Genomic DNA, 19,899 nt, shown 5'->3' on the forward strand with positions numbered 1-19,899 from the left:
CTCCTCCTCCTTTAGCCATCTCCTCGCTCAGCAGAGCAAGGCCCAGCTGCACTCTGAATCAGGATATGCCTGACCATGATGGAAGGTAAACATGTGCCAGTCCCTGAGCAGCAGCCATTCCAACCTCTGGCCTGAAGCCCCAGCACGGCAAACGTGGATAAAGAAACTGTAACTGCAGAGCCACCGCTCCACCCTGGCCCTGCACAAGGGAGCTTTCCCTCCAGGAGACCAGGCCTGTGGGCCACTGGCTGCAGAGCCTGGCCATGGCAGGAGCTACTGCTGGAGCCCTGGGTACAGCTTTGGGCACTGCTCCTGCCCTGCTGCCACAGTGGTCTGGGCCTAGCAGCCAAAACCCTTCCCAGCTCCCTGAAGGGACCCGGCCTCTTACACCCTCCCTTCCTGGGCTCTCTCTATCCTGCTCCTCCTTCCTGCCGCTCATTACCACCAGAGCCAGCCTCAAGTTGGCCTCTACATTAATCCTACTTCCATCATGCTTGTAGCATCCCACCACCCTCCACCAGCTGCCAGGGACAGGCACACACAGGGGGAGCAGGAGTCCTCAAGGACCTGCCACTCTCTCTGTCCTGCTGATATGTCATGGTGAGGGAGGTCCAGAGGGATGGGGCCATCCTGCAGCACAGAAGCAGGGACAGAGGCTGCACTGGGTGCAGCAAAAATCCCCACAAGGGTTGAGCAGCCTCTGCCCATTTTGCTGACCCAGGGTCTGAAAGTTCAAGAGCTGAGCATGACAAAAGCTGGGGGCAGGGAGAGCAGCTGGGTGGAACAGCTGTGAAGAGGAGAGAGGCTGAGGGATGGCACAAGCACAATATGGGCACAGGGCAGGGCTGTATGTGACACACAGGACAGGGCTGTTCCTCCACCAGTGTGAGCTGAAGTGGTGGTGAGCAAGGGCCTAAGCACAGGCTCGCTCTCCTGCTCAGAAACGTCTCTGTGGCTGCAGGCTCCACACAGCTCCACTGCCAAACCCCAGCACGAGGGGAGCAGGCAGCAGCACCTAAGTGCAGGGGATGGACCGACTCACTGCACCAAAGTTCTCCCGTCCCACGGAGCCGCCGCCATGCCCAGGCGCATCCCTCACTGCAGAGCCCTGGTGACGGCCGCAGGCAGGAACGCGCTACGGACGGACAGACAGACGGCATCTGCGCCCAGAGACAAACACCACCTACGGAGAGCAGGTTGTAAATAAGGGGTTTTTATTACTGAAAGAAAAACTCCCTCACTCTTGAGGGAACTTCAGAAAGTCAGCTGCTTGCCATTGCCACCAGCTTCCCAGCCAGCCCCTGACCAGCACAGCCCTCCCCAGCTCCAGGACTGAGCTAAGTCCTCTGGTCTTGAGGCCAGACCCACCAAAGCGAAGAGCAACACCTGCCTCTAAAGGAACAAGATCCAGCCTCTCTGCGGCTCTTGGCAGCTGAAGTGGAGAGTAAAGACTGTTACATGTGCCAGTAGGAGAGATCTGGGTACAGGATCACAGACATCAGCCCCACCACCCACATGCCAAAATCTGTCCCTTGGAAATGAGGGGAGAGCACAGAGGAGGGAAAAATGCATAAACTGGAATGTTCAACAGAAAAAAAAAATCATCATTTATCTAAAAAGAATAGAAATAAACAAAATGCTTTAAAACAAAATCACAAAATATACACATAAATCTGGTACAAAATAAATAGGAAAGATTGGAAATCTACAACAAAATTGGAATAATTATAAAATTAATTTGTATGACAATCAGTATATGAAACGTATACACTTCATTCAGGATTTCAGTTGTGCTTATTCAGGTTTATGTACACACACGGAAATACTGTAGTCAGAACACTACAACTCTGGAAACCCGAAGTCATGTACAATATGATACAATTCGCAAAGACCACACACGATGGCAAATAAGACACAGGGAAGAGCTGGCTGGAGTGGGATCAGACAGCCATGAAAATGCACTGCAAAGGGAGAGCCACCACGCTCTGGAATGGGGGGACCAAGGCCGAGCCAGCAGCAGCCAGGGCAGGGCTCAGGGCAGCCAGGAAGGAGAATGGTTTGGTGCGAGACCTCTGGCTGCTGAGCACCAGCTGCTCATGGCTTCCAGGAACACATCTCAAGTATTTGGGGTTTCAGATTCACTGTGTTTGGCATCCAGGCACCTGCCCAGTGATTTAGGTGTCAAGGCTGGCTCTGCTGGAGAAAAAAAATGCCAAGAACTCTGAGGTCCCTCAGCAGGGCCTGACCCTGAGCTACCGGTAAGCCACCCTTGTGCTCAGGAGAACATGGAGAAACGGGACCACAGCACTGCTGCTGGGGTCCTGGGGGGATTCAACTCTCCAAATTCCATGAGATCTCTGAGGAAGGCAGAGTCCCTTGAGTAGCATCTCCTACCCTCAGTGTGAGAAATGAAGACAGAATGGCTGCAGCATGGCCCCTCCTTCTCGCCTTCCTGAACACTCAGTTAAAGCCCAGTGAGTGAAGCAGAGGAGCAGCTGTGCTGTGAACACAGCTGTCACAGCAGCCACACTGCTGAATCCAAGCCAGCACAATGCAGAAGGACAGAGCACGTACCGTGGGTAGAAACCTGCCAGCCCTGCCCAGCCCAGCCCAGCCCAGCCTGCTGGACCTGAGACTTTAAAGCAGGAATGACACTAGAGCTGATCCAGGCCCAGCCAGGCTGGCACTTGTGAGAGGAGGAGCTCATCAGGAACCCTCACTCTCCCACAGTGATCTTTGGGACATGCATTCCATATTGGCACTTCCACCTAAAGGCATCTGACACCAACTAGTTTTTCACTTGTATTTGGAAGCATTTGGTTCAACAGCGATGCCCAGAGGATAAAACACCACCTTCTATGATAAAGCTCTGATCAGCAAACAGTTGAGAAGGGATGCTAGACTGCTACACCAAGCACCGAATGCTGGGACAAGCCCTTCTTCCCCAACAAATCCTGCTACCAACCAACTGCCATGCTGCTTTCTGGAGAAGACAACGAAGAAATCAAATCTCCTCCTGGAGCATTGGAGCCACCTGCAGCCTTTGCATGTTTCAGGCTCACAACAGCTGACACACCTCTAGCCTGGTTCCATGACAGGCCACTTGTACCGAGTCCAGCCAAACCTCTGCTTCTGGGGGAGGATCAAACACCAAGCACTTCCTTGGCCAGAAATCTGCACTGAAGGAGCAAGAGCAGCCAGGGCACCAAGCACTGCAGGATCCTAGTGATCAGCCCTGCTCAGAGGAAAACAGAGCCCAAAGGCAAAACCTGAGAGGAGAATGATGTTTTTCAGCTGGAGACAGAAGACCAGCAGCTTTGAGTACCGTATTTCCAACGTGAAGAACTGCTGAAAGTCTGACCTCAGGTAACAAGAAGAAAACATCTCTTTGATTGAATTCAGTGCTACCAACCTGCAAAACAACTCCATCTGCCACCTGTACTGTGCCACTGACTGGAGACAGCTTTCCAGCAATCCTTTCCCATCCCTGAAGCTCAGGAAAATATGCACACACCAGATGGAAAAGCTCAACTGTACCACCTTGGACCCACAGCAACAACATCTCCTCATCTGGGTGCAGCCCCCAGACTGGCCCCAGAGGAACACAACCCAGCATGAAGCCAGGCTCCAGGACAAGAGTAAGACACCAAGCAGGATTGTTGAGGGGGCTCTGCACAAAGCCATGGTTGTCCGTGTCCCCTGTGCTGCTCACACGTGCGAGTGAGGACAAAATCACCACAGACATCACACCAACAAGAGACCTGCAGCTGATGGACCAAATGCAGGGATGAGGGCAGCTGCCCAGCCCAGCCTGCGGTGCAGAGCCTGTCCCCTCTGCTGGCTAAGTCAGATGAAGACTGCTCTCCCATCCATGCCTGATTGTGTTGGTTAAACTCATCATGTCACTGCTGGGCCAAACCAACCCTCAGTATCCAGGGAACAGGTACTTCTTTGGGTCTATGTAGAGCCCCAGTGTAGAGCCAGGTGGTGGGACAGGCAGCACAGCTGGGGCTGTACCACACCACAGCCAGGGTTCTTGCCTTGGGACAGGGCACAGTGTGGGCACAGGGACCCCTCAATGCTGGGTGGGCACCTTTGGGATGAAGCCTCAAGTCAGCAACACAAGAGGTATTCTGCAGCATCCTTCCCCACCCCCAGCCCCAGTTTTCTATTGGTAATCCAGACACTGGATAACTTGACAACTGGTACACAGATACTAGATTTAAAACCACAGATGTGTGTATTAGACATTGTATAAAACATGGTACATCTTTCATGTGGGAATGATTTCTATAGAGAACATAATTCTGCACAAGGAAGATGCATGTTCCAAGGGGTCCTGGACAATGTGGCTGTGTTCTCCATCACGTAGGATACTTACACAGGATGCTCGTGAGGAGGAAAGGGCTGCTCTTTGCCATTGGCACCCCCACACCCCTTGGCTGAGCTCTGCAGAGATCACAGGAAGCACCACTGCTGCCCAAGCAGCCCCTCACACAAAACTACCTCTTTGGTTTTCTTTGAGCTGATTTGAACCAAAGCCTGACACCACCAGTGCCAAATCTCATCCTCATCCAAGCTGGGTCCTGAAAGCTGAGAAGCAGCAATGGGTGATGTGTGTGGGCCATCAGGGCAACTTGTCCTGCTACCCCTGAGCTTTCTCCAGCTCTGGGTACAAAGGGCCATATCCTGAGACTCCTGCTCTTGCCAGCTCCACCCACACAAAAAGGCACTTAAAGAAAAGAAGAAAAACAAACAAAAAAGCCCCCAGTGGTGAGGAAAAAGGAAGTGAGTCCAGGAGAAGAGAGGAGGAACAGAAAAGCAAGCACAATGTGAATGAGTGGCTAACCCTTCTGGCAACAGGCCCAAGAACTGCACACCTTCAGCAGCCAACCCCAGCTGCCCCCATACAGGTCTCAACCATCACCCCATTCCTGCTTGGTCTGGAGCAGGAGCTTACAGGGGTGAAAAAACTGTGAGAGGCAACTATACATGACACAGGTTTGGAGGAGAAGTAGTGAGGAGAGGGATCTGCCCTGTGGAGCTTCCTCTCCTGGTGCATCTGGATGGGGGAAACACCTTTTCCTGCCACACCAGCCTTGGGGCCCCTGCCCACAGCCAGTCCAGACACCCTGCCAGCATTCCTCATCCCACTGTGGGATAACCCATCCAGAGCTCCTCCAGGGCAGCAGTCTCCAGCTGCACTGGGATTTCAGGGAGTGGACAAGCTGGGAATAAAACAACAAGCACTTTGTAAACTCCAAAGGGTCTGAGCCTGCGGCACAGAGTGGCTGAGGCTGGTTTGCTCCCCACAGAGCCCCTCTCCTCTCAGAACTAATGTGCTTCATATGATCTCCACATCACCAGAGTCAGTCTCATCTGGAGAAAGATTCTCACTGGAAAGCAAGAACATTCCTTCACTCTTTACAAGATTTGGCAATACACAGAATTTAAAAAAATAAATCATAGTTACAACAGATTCAGGTTCATTTCATTTAAAGGAAATTCAACCAACAGGAGTGTAAAAGATATAATTCACAGTTGTGCATTTAAGATATTAGTGTTGAAAACCTCACTTCAAAGAACTCTTGTGCAAAATTGTATTGACAGTAGAAACCATGGCTAGATGCCCTCCCAGCCTCCCCCGGCCTACAGGCCATCATCCACCCTGCTGCCTGCACCCAGAGGCAGACGGGCGAGGGGAACAAAGGCAGCAGCAGGAGTTGACATAGGAAGATGCAGTATCCTTTCTACAAGTCAAAGCCTGGCCAAGGTCTGAGGTCAAGTCCAAGGATTCCCAAAGCCACCAGCCGGTGCCCTGCGCTGTGGTGACGGGCTGTGTGTCCTCGTGGCACTGCAGCACAGCATCCACATGCCCTGCAAGGCAGAGGGGACAGATCTGCTCAGGCAGGGCACCCCTGCAAGGGCACGGAGTGATGCCCTGGCATCTCCACAGCAGCCAGGAGAGCCAAGCCCTGGCATTGGCAAACGCCATCCCAATGCTCAGAGGAATCCTGAGCTGGGCACAGGGCTCCTCTGCCGAGATGGTTCCCACCAGGAGGGCTGGGAACTCCTTGCATTTGTTAAACAGTAAAACTCTAAATACCCTGAGAACAGGGAGACAGGATTTTTTCCCCTCTAGGGAGAGGACCATGCTTTGTTCTTCAAGCTAATTAGTAGTAGCAGCTCCTAACCCCTCTGGGCCAGGTACGTATTTTCCATATGAAACGCATCTATAATCAACTATTTTTATGGAAATTAAGTGAAATTATTTCACTTTTCATTATTTGATCTATACAAATGATGAAAAACAGTCATGCAAAAAATTGCCTGCAATTTGGAACAGTGCAGCATGGGCAGAAGCAGGAGGTATTCACTTTGGGATCACATGGCTTTGGTTGGAAAAATTTGCACTCTTTTTTTTTTACCTTTTTCTTTCTTTTTTTTAAAAAGGGAAACAGACATTGAAACAAATCCTTAACCTGCCATAAGAAGCAGAAGTCAGATCCAGTGAGCAACCTCATCCTGGAGAGAGCTGCCTTGACTTGAGCCTTCCCTCCTTTGGCAGGTTTGACAAAACGGATACTGCACCTCAAGTTCACCACCGTGTCAAACACTTCCAACAAACTTTTACATTCAGCAACACTAGATAAAAACTGGCGAGATGAGTCCCTCACCAAGGACAAACGCTGTAACATCTGGACATTTTGCTCTGTGAGAAAGGTGCAATATTGGCAGCTCTCTGGGAAGGCACAAGGCTTAGGCCAGCCCATGCTGCTGTCAAGCCGTGTGCTCTCAGCAGTGCTGGTGCACATCAGAGCAAGGGTGGGATGGAGGCTAAGGAAACACTTTTGGATGGGAAAAGTCAAAAAGCTACATGTGAGAGCAAGGCTTTGGAGGGCCTGTTTCCTCCTCACTGGGTGCACAAGTTGGATACTGTGCAATTTCTATGCCCCTTGCAGGGACTTCATCCTCATGGGTGGCTCCCATAGGGATGGACAGCAAAAATCAGGGCTGCTTTGAGAAGATGGAAGAGAGAGGAGGAGGAGGGAGACAGGCAAACCCAATTGGCTCTGACACCACACACTCCAATTCCCAGGGGGAGATCCTGCAATGGAATATTGCACCTTTCCAGCCACCAGTCACACAGACAGACCACGGGAACTTGCAGCGAGTGCCTTCCACAGCCCGCAAGCAGGAGATGGGGCAGGCCTGCAGGCACAGAGAGCTCTGGCAGTTGTGTTTGGGGCTGGGGGCTTCTTTGTATGTCCCCAAAGAGATTATTCACGTGTAAAGAAAGGGAAATGCTACATAGCCAGGGGCCATAGCAGAGTCTTGAAGCAGAGAAACCACAAAGCCTGATTGATCAATCCAGATACTGATGTTCACATTTTGTTTGAGACAGCATTGGAAGAGGAGAGGACTGGGGGAGACAACTTTCTTTTTTTTTATTAATTTGAGGACTTCGACTCCATCTGCAGAAATGGGTGATGCACAACTGCCATAGGGTGCCTCTTGCTAAGACCAAATCAGCATCCGGGTTTTTGGGCTGGATGAATTGGTTTCTGCTGCCCAAGGCAGGTGTTGCCCTGCACTGGTGGCAGCTAGGTGGGAGGCTCTCTGCTCTGCTTGGTAATCCCTACAATGGCTGTTAAAAGGGGCAAGAGAGAAGGAAATGTACTGAATCCACTCAAAGGAATGCATGTGGCTGGGAACAGCCTGGAAATGAACCTCTCTGAATCCCTGAAGTGCAATACACTCGCGTCTGGAAAGTTTTGTCAGCTCTTGGAGAGGAGAGGATGGTTCTGGCTCCTCAGCAGTGCCCATCCTTGCACTGGCAGAGGTTTACTGTCACCTGGAGCACGTACTTTGGCTGTAATTGTAGCAGCATCTTCTGTGTTAATATTAGAGATTACAGGGGGGACTGATGTTCTGATACTCAGCAAAGTCTGCACCATCTGCTCTGGCCAAGGGAACGGTGCACACACCGCTACAGCCTGGGAGTGTTTAAAGACTTGGTGTCTCAGGGCTCACACATTACTTCACCATGAAATTGGCAGGAACATCAATGAAAAACCACCCAGTTACTTCACTATGGAATATCACACCTGGCTTTCATTTCATGTGACTGCGGTTTTGCTAATTAATTCCTTCCCCCCAGTATTATCTTCAACATACACAAAGATTTTGGAGGTTACAAAACTGTAAGAGTAACAATGCTTTTGCCTGTTTAACAAAGAAACCTGCTGAAATTTGAAACATTATTAAATACCAAAGTAACCACTCCTTCCCTGAAAATTAACTGCAAGAATGTAATAATCATCTCTTGGTCCTCCAGGTGGCTGAAGCCAGAGGTTCCTTGAAGCTTGCTCCTTCTTAGGACACAAATAACATACAAGTACCAGTTACTAACTTTTTCAACAGGGTAACAAAAAGGACCACAGAGGAGTGAGAAGAGGCCTAAGGACATTGGAGCCAATTCACAAAAACCATGACAGAGCCCATTTGAGGTTCATGAGGGACAGAAACAATTTAAAACTCTGCAAAATACTTTTTAAAAACATGATCTCTCTTGAAAAAATAATGGAGGAGCTTTTAAACTTCCCCATATGTGTTTGAGGAGGAAAAACCCAACAAAGATCAAAAGTACAGATAAAAAATAAACATAATTCTACTTTGCAAGAAGAATTCTCATCGTTCTCAGGGGTGGCTCACCATTCCCAAATTACGTTTGGGTCTTTAGTCTCTCTTGCTCTTTGCTCCTTCTTCCTGTTTCTTCCTCTTCTGCTCCCAGAACGGACGCAAAAGTCTTTGGTCTCAGAACACTGGATGCAGCAGTGTTGCAAGCACACACTAACGGTGTTCACACTCGGGGAGGAGGCAGGAAGGAGCGAGGGCTGGTCCTGCTGAGGAGATGGGATGGGTGGGTTGTGGGGAGTCAGCTCCTAGATGGCTCCTTCACTGTGCATACTGTGGTTGGGCTTGTTGTGAGTCACACAGTTCTGTTCGTTCAGCAGGTTTGCTGTCTCGTCTGGCAAACCATCGTGCAGCTCCGTAAGAGTCAGTTCGATTTTAGTGTTTTCACTGTCCGAGGACTGAGGTGTTTTGTCCATCCGGGATGCCATCAGGGCATTTTGGTACTGCTGTCTTGAGATCTGCTCCAAGAACAGGGAAGAAACAAAAGAAGTCAGTCACACTTCTATGTCTCCTGTGGAGCACACTGAGAAGATAAAAGTTTCCTCCCTTTCCAGATCACCACACTTCAACCCCTCTTTACCTGTTTCCATAAAACATCCCTGCGCTTTGCAAGCCTAGAGCACCCCAGCTCAACACCCACAGCATGGTGACATTTCCAGGGAGGGTGGAAGAACAGTGCTGTGCAATCACCATGCTGTTCAAAGGCAGGGATTTATTCCTATGCAGAGATTTTTAAATCAGACCTCCATTTCCCTCCAATCATGCACACCTTTAGGACCAGAACCAGAGATCAATGAAGCCTTTCTCCCAGCTTCAGTGAGCTCCTGGTGAGGCTCTAAGTGTCCCTATAGAGCCAAGCCAGCTCTATAGTACAAGTATAGAATACAAGCATTCCTGCTCTTGTCTAGGCCAGCAAACACAGCAGGAGCTACAGCCTTATACATAAGGACATTTGAGTCTAGGAAACACTGGGATGCCCATAGAGATGAGTCCAAATTAGCAACCCATGAAGTTTTCCACTGGTCTCTGCAAGAGCTGTCTGCACTCAGCAGAGCAGTGATGACAAGAGCTGGCCTAGAGCACAGAGTGACACTGCCCATGGTGCCCCAGGGACAGGAAAGCCCAGAGCCCCTGAACATCTGCATGTGGTGGTGGAGGGCAGAATTCCTCCTGGAGCCACAAGCAATCAGCCCTGTGAACTCCAGGCCAACCTTCTCAGCCAGGACAGGCAGCAGGATGCATGTGCACTGGCAGCCCCATGAGCCCACAGCAGTGGGTGATCTTGGCAGGCAGGAAGGTGGAAGAGATGAAATGACTTTTAGAAAACTGTAAATTTCAGTAGCAACACAAGAAAGGGACTGGAAATGGACAGAATCAGATGGACCAGGTCACAATTCCAAAAGCAAAATCCAAACATGCATGAGCAGGTCACAACCCCGGTTTTACAAGGTAGTAATTGAATGAATGACCATGTGGCACAGTGAAAACACTAATGTTGAGTACTCTGACCTATGTGTAAAGCAGAGTGATGCAAGAAGAGGTGTGCAAGTCTGTCTGCAGAGATACCAGGACAGTTTAACATTCATTAGCTGCTGAACACAGTGAGATTTGGAAGGACTTCACATAAACCAGCATAGGGTAAGCAGCTGCTCTGTACAGCAGATCAGCCGTTGAAATCTGTAGTGAGAACCAACTGCTCAGTGATAAACATCTACTGATGTAATCCTTGAAGGATTGAACCACTGACCAGCACGCTTGCATCTCAAAGTTTTGACAGCAAGACTTTACTCTCCTTTTAAAATTTGGCTACAGAATACTCAGTTTAGCATTCTAGTATGTCTACCCTATTCCACATCCTTAACATTGAATTAACTAACAGAAGCTAAGTTCTTAAATCACTTGAGTTGCATAAAACAAACTGTGAACATCACTTAATTTAAGAAAAGCATCAATGTCAACTTCTGGCCATGGGACATCAGCTTCCCTGGACTCCCAGCTGGGCTGGAATTGCTGCCAGCATTAGCTGTTGCTCAGCTCAGCTAGATTTCCTCTCCCACAGGACTCGCACACATTTCAGCGTGGGATGCTCCATGCTGGGGGACAGAGCTGTATTTCATGCAGCAACTCACTGGTAGTATGAGACATGAGCCTAATACATGTGAAGTTAAGATAAAGAGAAATGTCCAAGACTTCTCCAAGCAGAAGAAGGATGGCAAGTCGGAAAGTAAGATCAAGAACCCCAAACTGAAACCAAAATCAGAAGTGAATAAAAACTGCAACCAACAGTAATGTTTCATCCTTTAGAAAAGGACAGTTTGATAATGAAGGGTCTCCATTTCAGATGGCTCCAAAAGCTTCACCAGGATAGGTCTGACTAAAAGCAGAGAGGTTATTTTTATAATATTTCCTCAAAGGACCTGAAATCCAGAAAATTACGTGACCAGCCTACTTACAAGTCCAAATGAGAAGAACAGTGAAGACAAATCAGTGGACAGCAGATATTGGAAAAAAAGTAGTTTAAAGTAACTTTAAACAGCTGCTTTCATAATGCTATTTACTCACAGAAGAATTTAGAGGGAATTCCCTTCCCCAGGCTCTCCATCCTACCAGCCAAGCCCGACTTTCCAGCAGGGTCTTTCTAGCTTTTTTCCTACCTTGACAAACTGAATGTCTGTGAGGGCTTTCACTGAGTAGTCTGGAACATACACTTGGAGGAAGGAGGCGTTCAGCTGGTTGTTGCTGCTCCCCAACGTCGGGGTCACGGCGTCGATGCGATCGCTCCGGTTCAAAGAGTCTGAGTGATTCAAGCCACAGGGCCGAGGTGGGGACTTGTTTTCAGCTAAGAAACAGGCAAGAGATTTCTTAAATCAAGTAGAAAACTTTTCAAGTCACCAGTTTCAAAGGGACATAATAAATTGTGATGTAGCATAAATAAACTGTGAATGCTTAATCCATTCATAAGTAGATATGTGGCTAAACAACCAAATTATCCTGAAAAATGGTACATTTTCAGTCCAGAGCTGGTAGTCAGCATCACTGAGTATGCCCTAAACAAACCTGTACTAGTTTATGCTGCAACAGACATGCCCTGAGAACAGAGTGCCTCAGCTGATGAGCAGAAACTACCACAGAAAGGTAACTTCCCAAGGTTCCCTTACAGGAGCTCTTGATAGTCAGACCATGCTTAATCATTGTTACTTTCAACCACAGTCAGTCCCACCTGACCCTTATCCCCTTTTATTTCACCTGGTACCTACATATGCCTTGTTCCCTCAGCTAGAGCAGACATTTTCAGTAGGAGAAACAGAGTCCTCAGTGGACCAGAGTGCAGTGCACATGACAATTACTTCAACATTTCCTCTCAGTGCTTGAAGTGGCAAAACCTCAATGAAGGAAAGCAAACTCCAAGCCAGCCAGTGACACAGACAAAATAGTCCACACTACAGAGAAGAATCTGTGTCCAGGAAAGGAGAACACTACAGACATAATTTTCCATCACTGGCCTTTAAATCCCGCAGGGTTTCACTTGAAGACCTCGCAGCTGTCCCCTGTGAGTGTGACTGGACACAGTCTATCCAAAGCAAACGTGCTTTTGGGACACCACAGACATTCTGCATCCATGGCTTCCACCCACACAGTGACCCAGGAGATAGAAGGACAGAAATACATCCTAAGAGAGACTGCCTCCTGCAGAAGGGCTGCTCCCTGGGCACACACAGAGTACATACTGATCAAAGAACTATCTTTGGGACCAGAGAATTTTTGAATTAGTGAATTTTTTTATTTTGAATTTTTTAATTTAATGCACTTCAAACTCTTTCAGCCAGCCCAAACTCAAACTTGATGTAAACTATGCTACTCACCACATGATCCCCATTCTCAAACTGAAAGATCATTTTCATATAATCTTAAGATACAAAGTCTCTTTGAGCAGATCAACAAAATACCCTTAACAAGCTTTTCAAATTCCTTTTTGAAGACTTATCTACATATAATTTTATTTCTTAAAAAAACCCAAAAACCTCCCTTAAATTTAACCCTACCTCTGCTACCTAATCACTAGAAATATAATATCTCCTTGTCCAAATGACACAGCCTGTTCAACGTCCCTGAATCCAGTCCTTCCTATACCTAACACTTGAGAATGCAGAATTGCCCTGATTCTTATTCCCACTTAAAATCCTTCTGATGCTGTATTTCTTGGCCATTTTAAAAAGGGGAACCAAAAAAAAATACAGGTTCTGACAGCTTGATAATTTCCCCACCATTTCTGCACCATGGAATTAGTACAGGTCCCTATGGCAACACCAACTGCAGGCTTAGGGGGAAGCACTCAGAGCCTTGCAAGGTTTTCCTCTGTGCCAGCTTGCCAACTTGAAAGCCACAGCAGGCTGCAGCAACTGCTGCCAGGAGCCAAAACTCTACCTGCACAGAGGGCTTGATGCTGAAATTCCCACTGCAGAACAAGGAACTGTGAAGGCTGGATGAATTTGCTCTCCTTCCCACTGTATACACAAAATATGGCTGTGTGTGACAAGAACAGCCTCACTGCTGCTTGGGATAAAGGCTTGCATCTGGAACAACTTGACACTAGTGTGACTTGCATCTGCCTTTTCTTTCCACCAGGGATATTATAGTACATTACTAATAAAAAACAAAGCATATAGAGCAACAGGGCAAAGTATTATAAGAAAAAAATAAGGGAGAGGTGAGACAAAAGGACACAACAAAAAGGTATGATTTCAAAAAATGTGAGGAAAACAAAATGATTTCTGGATTGCATTCAGTTCAGGGGGAGAGATGATGAAGAGGAAAGGGTACAGAAAGAACAGATGACAAACACCAGGCAGATCCATGTTAGAGCTTCTCTACCCAGGCTTTCCCATACTCCTCACCTTTCTATACAGAAGAAAAAGAGCACAAGCCGCAAGATGGACATCAGTACAAGTGTATTGTGAATCTGTGTTTAAACAACAGGGTTATTTTCATAAGCACCTAACAAAAGGTCTGAGTTTCATCAAAACTGGTACCACGTTGACCAGGCTTACACTATCAGTTCCTTACAAAGGAGATGCTTCCCACTATTATTTTCCCTTGTTCATTTTTTGTAATTTTTTTTATTTAACTGAGGGAAAAGCTATGAAAGTATGCTTGGCACTTATACTGGAAACAACGTGTGCAAAGTATATATATATTTGCAGAATGGAAAAGGAAAAACAAAAGTAAAAAAAGAAGACCTGGCAAAACAAAAGAACCAAGCAAAGAAAGATAATCAAAGTTGCCAAGCTTAAAGGAGAGACATCACGTACTTCCATCAAAGAAAGATTAAATTTCTCCCCCTTCTTTGGTGTTTTGCAGCAGGAAAGTAACAGGGCATGAAAAAAATCCCCTCCAAGGCAACAACCTGTAGCTTGTTCAGAATGTGCATGAAGATAATTTAGGGACTAACAATGAAATACATTTTCTAAAGTTAAAGAAAGAGGGTGAAATGCAGGAAGCAGATGGTGAAAGTGTATAAAATGCATGATATGTATTAATGTTTGAGAGATGCTTCACTTAAATATGCATATCATAATCTTGTTTGCTTTTAGTTCTGGGGAAAGAGTCAAAAAAAAAAAAAGGAAAAAACTTCAAAAGGAAGACATATGCTCACTGTGGCCCAAAATACTTTAGGATTCTGCTTTCCTACCGATTTTCTTGATGGGTTTCCATTTTCCCAACCATTTGATGCATGCAGTGTCTGCTAAGCTCAGTTCCTGATGTTTCCCAATTTACAATCTCTCAACCACATCCCAGAGCTCTTTTGGCCCAGTTTGTTCCCTTGCTGGTCTCTGCTCTCCAAAGGAATTTCTGTGCCAGTCAGCTTGGTGACAGAGCAAGGAAATCACAACAGGAACCAGAAAGTCCTCCCACAACCTTCTTGTGCATTCCACTGCAAATCCATCCACTCAGCAGATCACTGTGCTGGTCCCTGGCATTAACCTCCCTGAGAGAAAGCTCAAAGCTTTCCAGGAATTGAAATGGCCAGACTGTATACAAACCATAGAATTTACCCATATGAGAATATAAAATACTTTCATTAAATAATTTTTCCTTTTATGGCAGTTTAGCAGCATACATTCTCCTCTGTCAAATGCATTTTCTTCAGAATTTTTTATGCCTCAGCTTGGGGGAGAATACATTCTTCTAAAAAAATCTCCCCTCCTAATTTTCCACCAGCGTCCATATGAGAAAAAAGAACAAGCACACATTACCAAGCATATTTTCTTAAAAGTGTTTTTAGTTCTTCCCATTTTGATGACTGACCAGTTCCCATAAACAAAAGTTCAGGATACCTACCTGTGAGGCACAACTCTGTGCTGGACTTCTCCCTAATGAGCAAAGGGGTCAGACAAATACAGACTGCAGCTGACTTTTTATGGCATCAGGGCAGTCACAAGAATGGTGAAAATAGAAGCATGCAGATTTACCTGGAGAACCTGCTGCTAACAACTCTGTTCTGCTGACAACAAAGGTACGAGACAGGGACAAGGGAACTAGAAGAGGGAGAGAAAAAGGATGAGATCACGGCCAGAAAGGCGGCAGCTATCCACACTCGACAGGGGAAGGAGCCAGCTGACAAACTGACCAACTAAAACCACAAGTGCAAATCAACTGTGAAAAAGCAAAGGGTTAAAACAAAAGCAAAACCAAAAAATGCAATCAAATTTAGAAATAAACCAAAAAACAAGGCCAAGGAATTGGAGTCAAGTGAATAATTTTCACTTGCTATTTTAAATGACTATCCAGCACCAAACAGTCCATCAAGGTACGCTCATGTTTTGAAACAGTTCAAAAGAAGCAGTGGTGCCCACTCCAGCCTGGAAGGCAAGAATTAAAGCAAGCCAGAAAACATTCAGGGGTGCTCTTCCTTATGGGAGTCAAATAACAAAAATAAAACCAAAAGATAGTTCATAGCTCTTCAAGTTTCCAGTAAAATATAACGTAAAATTGTGATTCTCCAAGTTCATCCCTGTTGGGATGGGTATTGTATTGCTCACCATTACTGTAAATCCCTCCCCAGCTGCAGTTAAAGAAAAAAAGCCTCACTCTTTTCTTAGTTTTGTGTTTGTTTATTTTCTATAGTTTTGTTTGTGGAGTTATTTTGGTTTTTTGTTGTTTGGTTTTAGTGTTTTACTTCAATGTTAATGGCTTCATCTTCCAGGTGAGGAGAGCAAGCACGTATAATTAATTTAGGACCTACAGAAGAGAAGGATCTTTCATTCCACAATAACTTGTACTTTCCCTGAACCTTCCTGTCTACACAGAGCAACAGGACCTTATTTTTATGAGCTGATCTCAACAGAAATCTCAGAATGCCACAAGACATTATGTAACAAATTCCCTGAACCTGGAGGCAAAGGCAACAAAATGAGGGATTTGCTACAGGTAAGGAAAAAAAAAAAAAAAGAACAAAGCCAACCAGTTGAAGGTAATTTCAAGATTGGCTGAGATTACTTTACAATACTGCATATTCCTGAGTGCCACATGGTGGAATTAAAGATGGATTTCAGGGCATATCAAGAGGACACCATTTGACCTGATAGGACTTGGGGCAACTGGAATGGTTGTGAGGACAGTTAGGAACATTAAAAAAAAAAGAAACCCAAAACGCAACAACACATGAAAACATTCAAACTGCACAACACTGGCAAAACAGAGATGCCACAGGTGATTTCCAAGTGTAAGCCTGGTAGAAGTGACCATGTCTGACCACCCAGACTCCATGCCTGGCCCATACTGCAAAAGCTGAGGGTATGATGCAGTTGTACATGTCTCACAATTCCTCACGAATATGGCTGTTACTCCTGAGATAAAATCCAACCAGTGCTCTGCATGCTTTAAAATCTCTCAAATCTCAAAACGTATAAGCTACTGATTAAATTAAAGTATAAGTTACTAATTAAGGAATTAGCCTTGTGTGTAGAAGTGAGCTCACAGAGGTCCAGAGAGCTGCTGCTGGTTGTAGAATCTAACAAGGTTACACTCATAACTCACAAAAGCATTTCCATTCCACCACAATTTGACAGTGTACACACACACAGGTACACACATGTAAAGGAGCACTCCTGAGTGTACAATTAAAACACGCTGCCCCTCAAGTGGAATGTAAACCCTGCTGTGACAGGACACAATTTCAGCACGAGAAACATCTCTCCCTGGAGTGAACAAGTGGCTCAGTGTCAGCAGAAGGCCAACACCAGCTCCAGTCCCAGCTCACCCAGCAGGGCTGTACATTTCCAGCTGAGGGCAAGACCTACGTGGTGACACTGCTGGCAATAAAATACATCACCAAATGCTGAAATGTAGCTGAAATAATTGTGGATTATATGAGAATTCCCCAGCCTCTGCCAGTGAGGTGGTGGTTCATGTGACTACCACTTGTGTGCAGGTAGGTGGCTCACACTCACCCTCAGACACCACCTCTTCCCCCTCACTGATTTCTCAGGTACATTTCCACACCAGCGGACAGGAGCAATTGCTTTTCTGGCACTGCTCCATCCTTTCTCTCCAGACAGCTTTAGGCACGAGACTGGTGAAGAGAACCGTCCCCAAGCTAACCAGCTGGTTGCTCCTCACACCACTAGATGTCCCTCTGCCACTAATTATTTATTCCCATTAATTCACTCCCTGCTACCCTGCAACGAGCAAAACGACAAAACTTTCCACCAGTACCAGCACATGCCTTGCTAAAGTCAACGCTCACATCCTCTGGGAGCTAGCAAACAACTGCCAGCTGCTGGGTCCTGGAGTCAGTGCCAGTGTCACCACCGGCCAATCCCCCCAGGGACACTGAGGCAGGCTGTGCTGGCAAGGAGGTGCCAATCAGTCCCACAGACACAGCAGGGCAGGACTGTTCCAGAAGCCGAAGATAAGAGCACATACCTGGTGATGCTGTGAGGGCCATCACCCCATAGTAGGAAAAAGCACCAGCTTCAAACTTCATCCCCTCTTTCCCAGCCTCCACTTCCACTTTCCCCTGTTAAGGCAAAGGAGAGAGAGCTGCAATTAAAAGGGACCATGGATCTCAAGGCACAAGATCAGATCTGAGTCCTGAATGATAGTTTTGCCTGACACCCCTAAGCAGTGTCATGGTCCCTGCGGTTTGTAACAATGGACAGACCCTGAAGGGGAACAGGCCTTTGTGCCCTGAGCTACCCTGGTCTTTGATGCCTTGAGGCCAGCACAAGTCACTGCAGAGGAGCAGGATCAGGATCACCACCCAGCTTTGGTTGGTACTATTGCTCTGCTCCAAGTTGCCAGGCTGTTTTCCTTTACTGCAAAGCGAAAAAATACTCCCCCAGTAGCAAAACAAGCTTAAATGTAGCACAATCATCTGGGATCTTGAAGCACCTAGACATTTTGGGGCACAGCTCATATCCCCACAGAATTCCCTCTTAGACAAACACAGGAAGAGAGATGGGAGATAATGTGTGTGGAGGCTGGCTGCCGACACTGATAAGATTCCCACAGAAATAAAGCCCTTATTGCTGAAGAAAAAGCCTTGGGGCTACTTTGGTCTTGATTTCTAGCAGTTTTACAGATTCCAACACCTTTAAGGTCCTGCTCTCTTGTAGAGTGCTGCCTACAAAGACCCTCAGTGCTTCCCAAGCTGTACAAAACTACACTACCATGCAAGTACACCTGTTCCTGATGTGGCTCAACCAAATGTATAACATTATGTCCTACACAGGGCTGCAGAACAGAACCCACCACATCAAACAGCTGTAAAACATCCCAGTCACTCTGGGACACAAGTAGCCAAAAATAATTGTCTTTCACTGGGGCCTGTTTTTCATGTTCACCCATCCTTACTGCACTGAGACTCACAGCACACCACTGCAGACAGAAGAGATCTCATCCAGCTTTCAGGCTGAACTACACAAAATTTGGAATTTCTAGCAAACAACAATTATCTACAATGCTTTTCCTCTGGCTAAGCTGGGAAGGGGAGACAGACTGTGCATACCAGGTGTACAAAGACTGAACACCATCTGAACAAAATTGGGTGAAAATGAGGCCAAAAAGTAGAATTTATTTCTAAGTGTTTATTTCATTAAGCCCCACCTAAAATAAATAATCATGCCTTTAAATTCACAGTACTGGACAAGGGCAGAGAAAGGTGATAATGATCTCAACCTGCATGAGCCCCAATACCAAGTCAGTTTTATCTAACTATCCCAGATAGTTTTATCTAACTATCCCAGATGAGAAAAAGCACAAAATCTGCCTGGCAGGAAAAGAGTGCCCTCACAAATCCACTTTCCTGCTATCACAAGCAACAGCTTCATATAAATCCCTTTTAAAACCAATTTCACTCTATGAAACAAAAGTAGCTTATTTCTTCATTATAAGCCTTCCAAAAGGTACAGTTTTGTCACCCAGGCAAAGACTGGGTACACACAAGAAGGATATACATTTAATTGTTTACTGGCATGCATTTACTGTGAAGGCATTCTTGGTCCCTCAGTGTGAGAGAATAAGTACAAGTCCATTTTAAATAACAAAAGCAGAGTATTTGTCCCCTTTTGATCCTGGCAGAACCAATCTTGTTGCCATTTTTGTAGTATGTATTTACTGCAACACTCACTTTTCCAAATGCATTATAGACCTGGCATGTTGTGCTTGATAAATATTTATTGATTGCAAAATAGCACAGGAAGAACTGATTGTTCTTTTGTATTCCCATGTCCTCCATTTACATCTTTGCAGCATTACATCAGGGGGATTATCTTGCCTTTAGACTATTTCAGATTGTAACAATTGAGCATGTAAGAAAGGGGAGTTAAAGAGCTACCAGTGGCTCCTCAAACTTTTGAAGAAGAATTTTTTTAATATCAGAATTATGTTGCATCCACAATATAATATCCCAGTGCTCTCATAACTGTTTATCACAGAGTGTTTAAACTCGTGCACTCCCCTTTTCTATTTTAAGGCCATGTTAGGATTTCAAGCCCTGTGTTAAAATTTCAGCTACAATGCCTGGGCTTTTACAACCAAAACTGATTTTCAGTTGTGCAGGACAGAGAAGAACCTTTCCAGCAAAATCTCTCTGAAAGGAATATTCCAGCAAAATCTCTCTGAAAGGAGTATTCCTGTTTAAACGGTGGTAGATAGAAACTAAATTTGTGTGTAAAGCTTTACCTAAGCCATTCAACCATT

General features: G+C 46.2%; 1 protein-coding gene across 1 annotated transcript in view; it reads right to left on the minus strand.

Annotated features, from left to right (window-relative positions):
• Nucleotides 1-1,197: 1,197 nt before the first annotated feature.
• CNNM2 (cyclin and CBS domain divalent metal cation transport mediator 2) overlaps nucleotides 1,198-19,899 on the minus strand; it is a 115,593-nt gene continuing 96,891 nt past the window's right edge. The window contains exons 5-8 of the mRNA XM_063163293.1: nucleotides 17,623-17,716; nucleotides 15,168-15,233; nucleotides 11,352-11,536; nucleotides 1,198-9,155 (exon numbers count right to left, since the gene is read on the minus strand). Coding sequence (XP_063019363.1) covers nucleotides 8,946-9,155; nucleotides 11,352-11,536; nucleotides 15,168-15,233; nucleotides 17,623-17,716 — 555 coding nt within the window. The 3' untranslated portion in view covers nucleotides 1,198-8,945. The remainder of the gene's footprint in view (nucleotides 9,156-11,351; nucleotides 11,537-15,167; nucleotides 15,234-17,622; nucleotides 17,717-19,899) is intronic.

This window comes from Melospiza melodia, chromosome 9 (assembly GCF_035770615.1).
Source record: "Melospiza melodia melodia isolate bMelMel2 chromosome 9, bMelMel2.pri, whole genome shotgun sequence".
Classification (NCBI taxonomy): Eukaryota; Metazoa; Chordata; class Aves; order Passeriformes; family Passerellidae; genus Melospiza; species Melospiza melodia.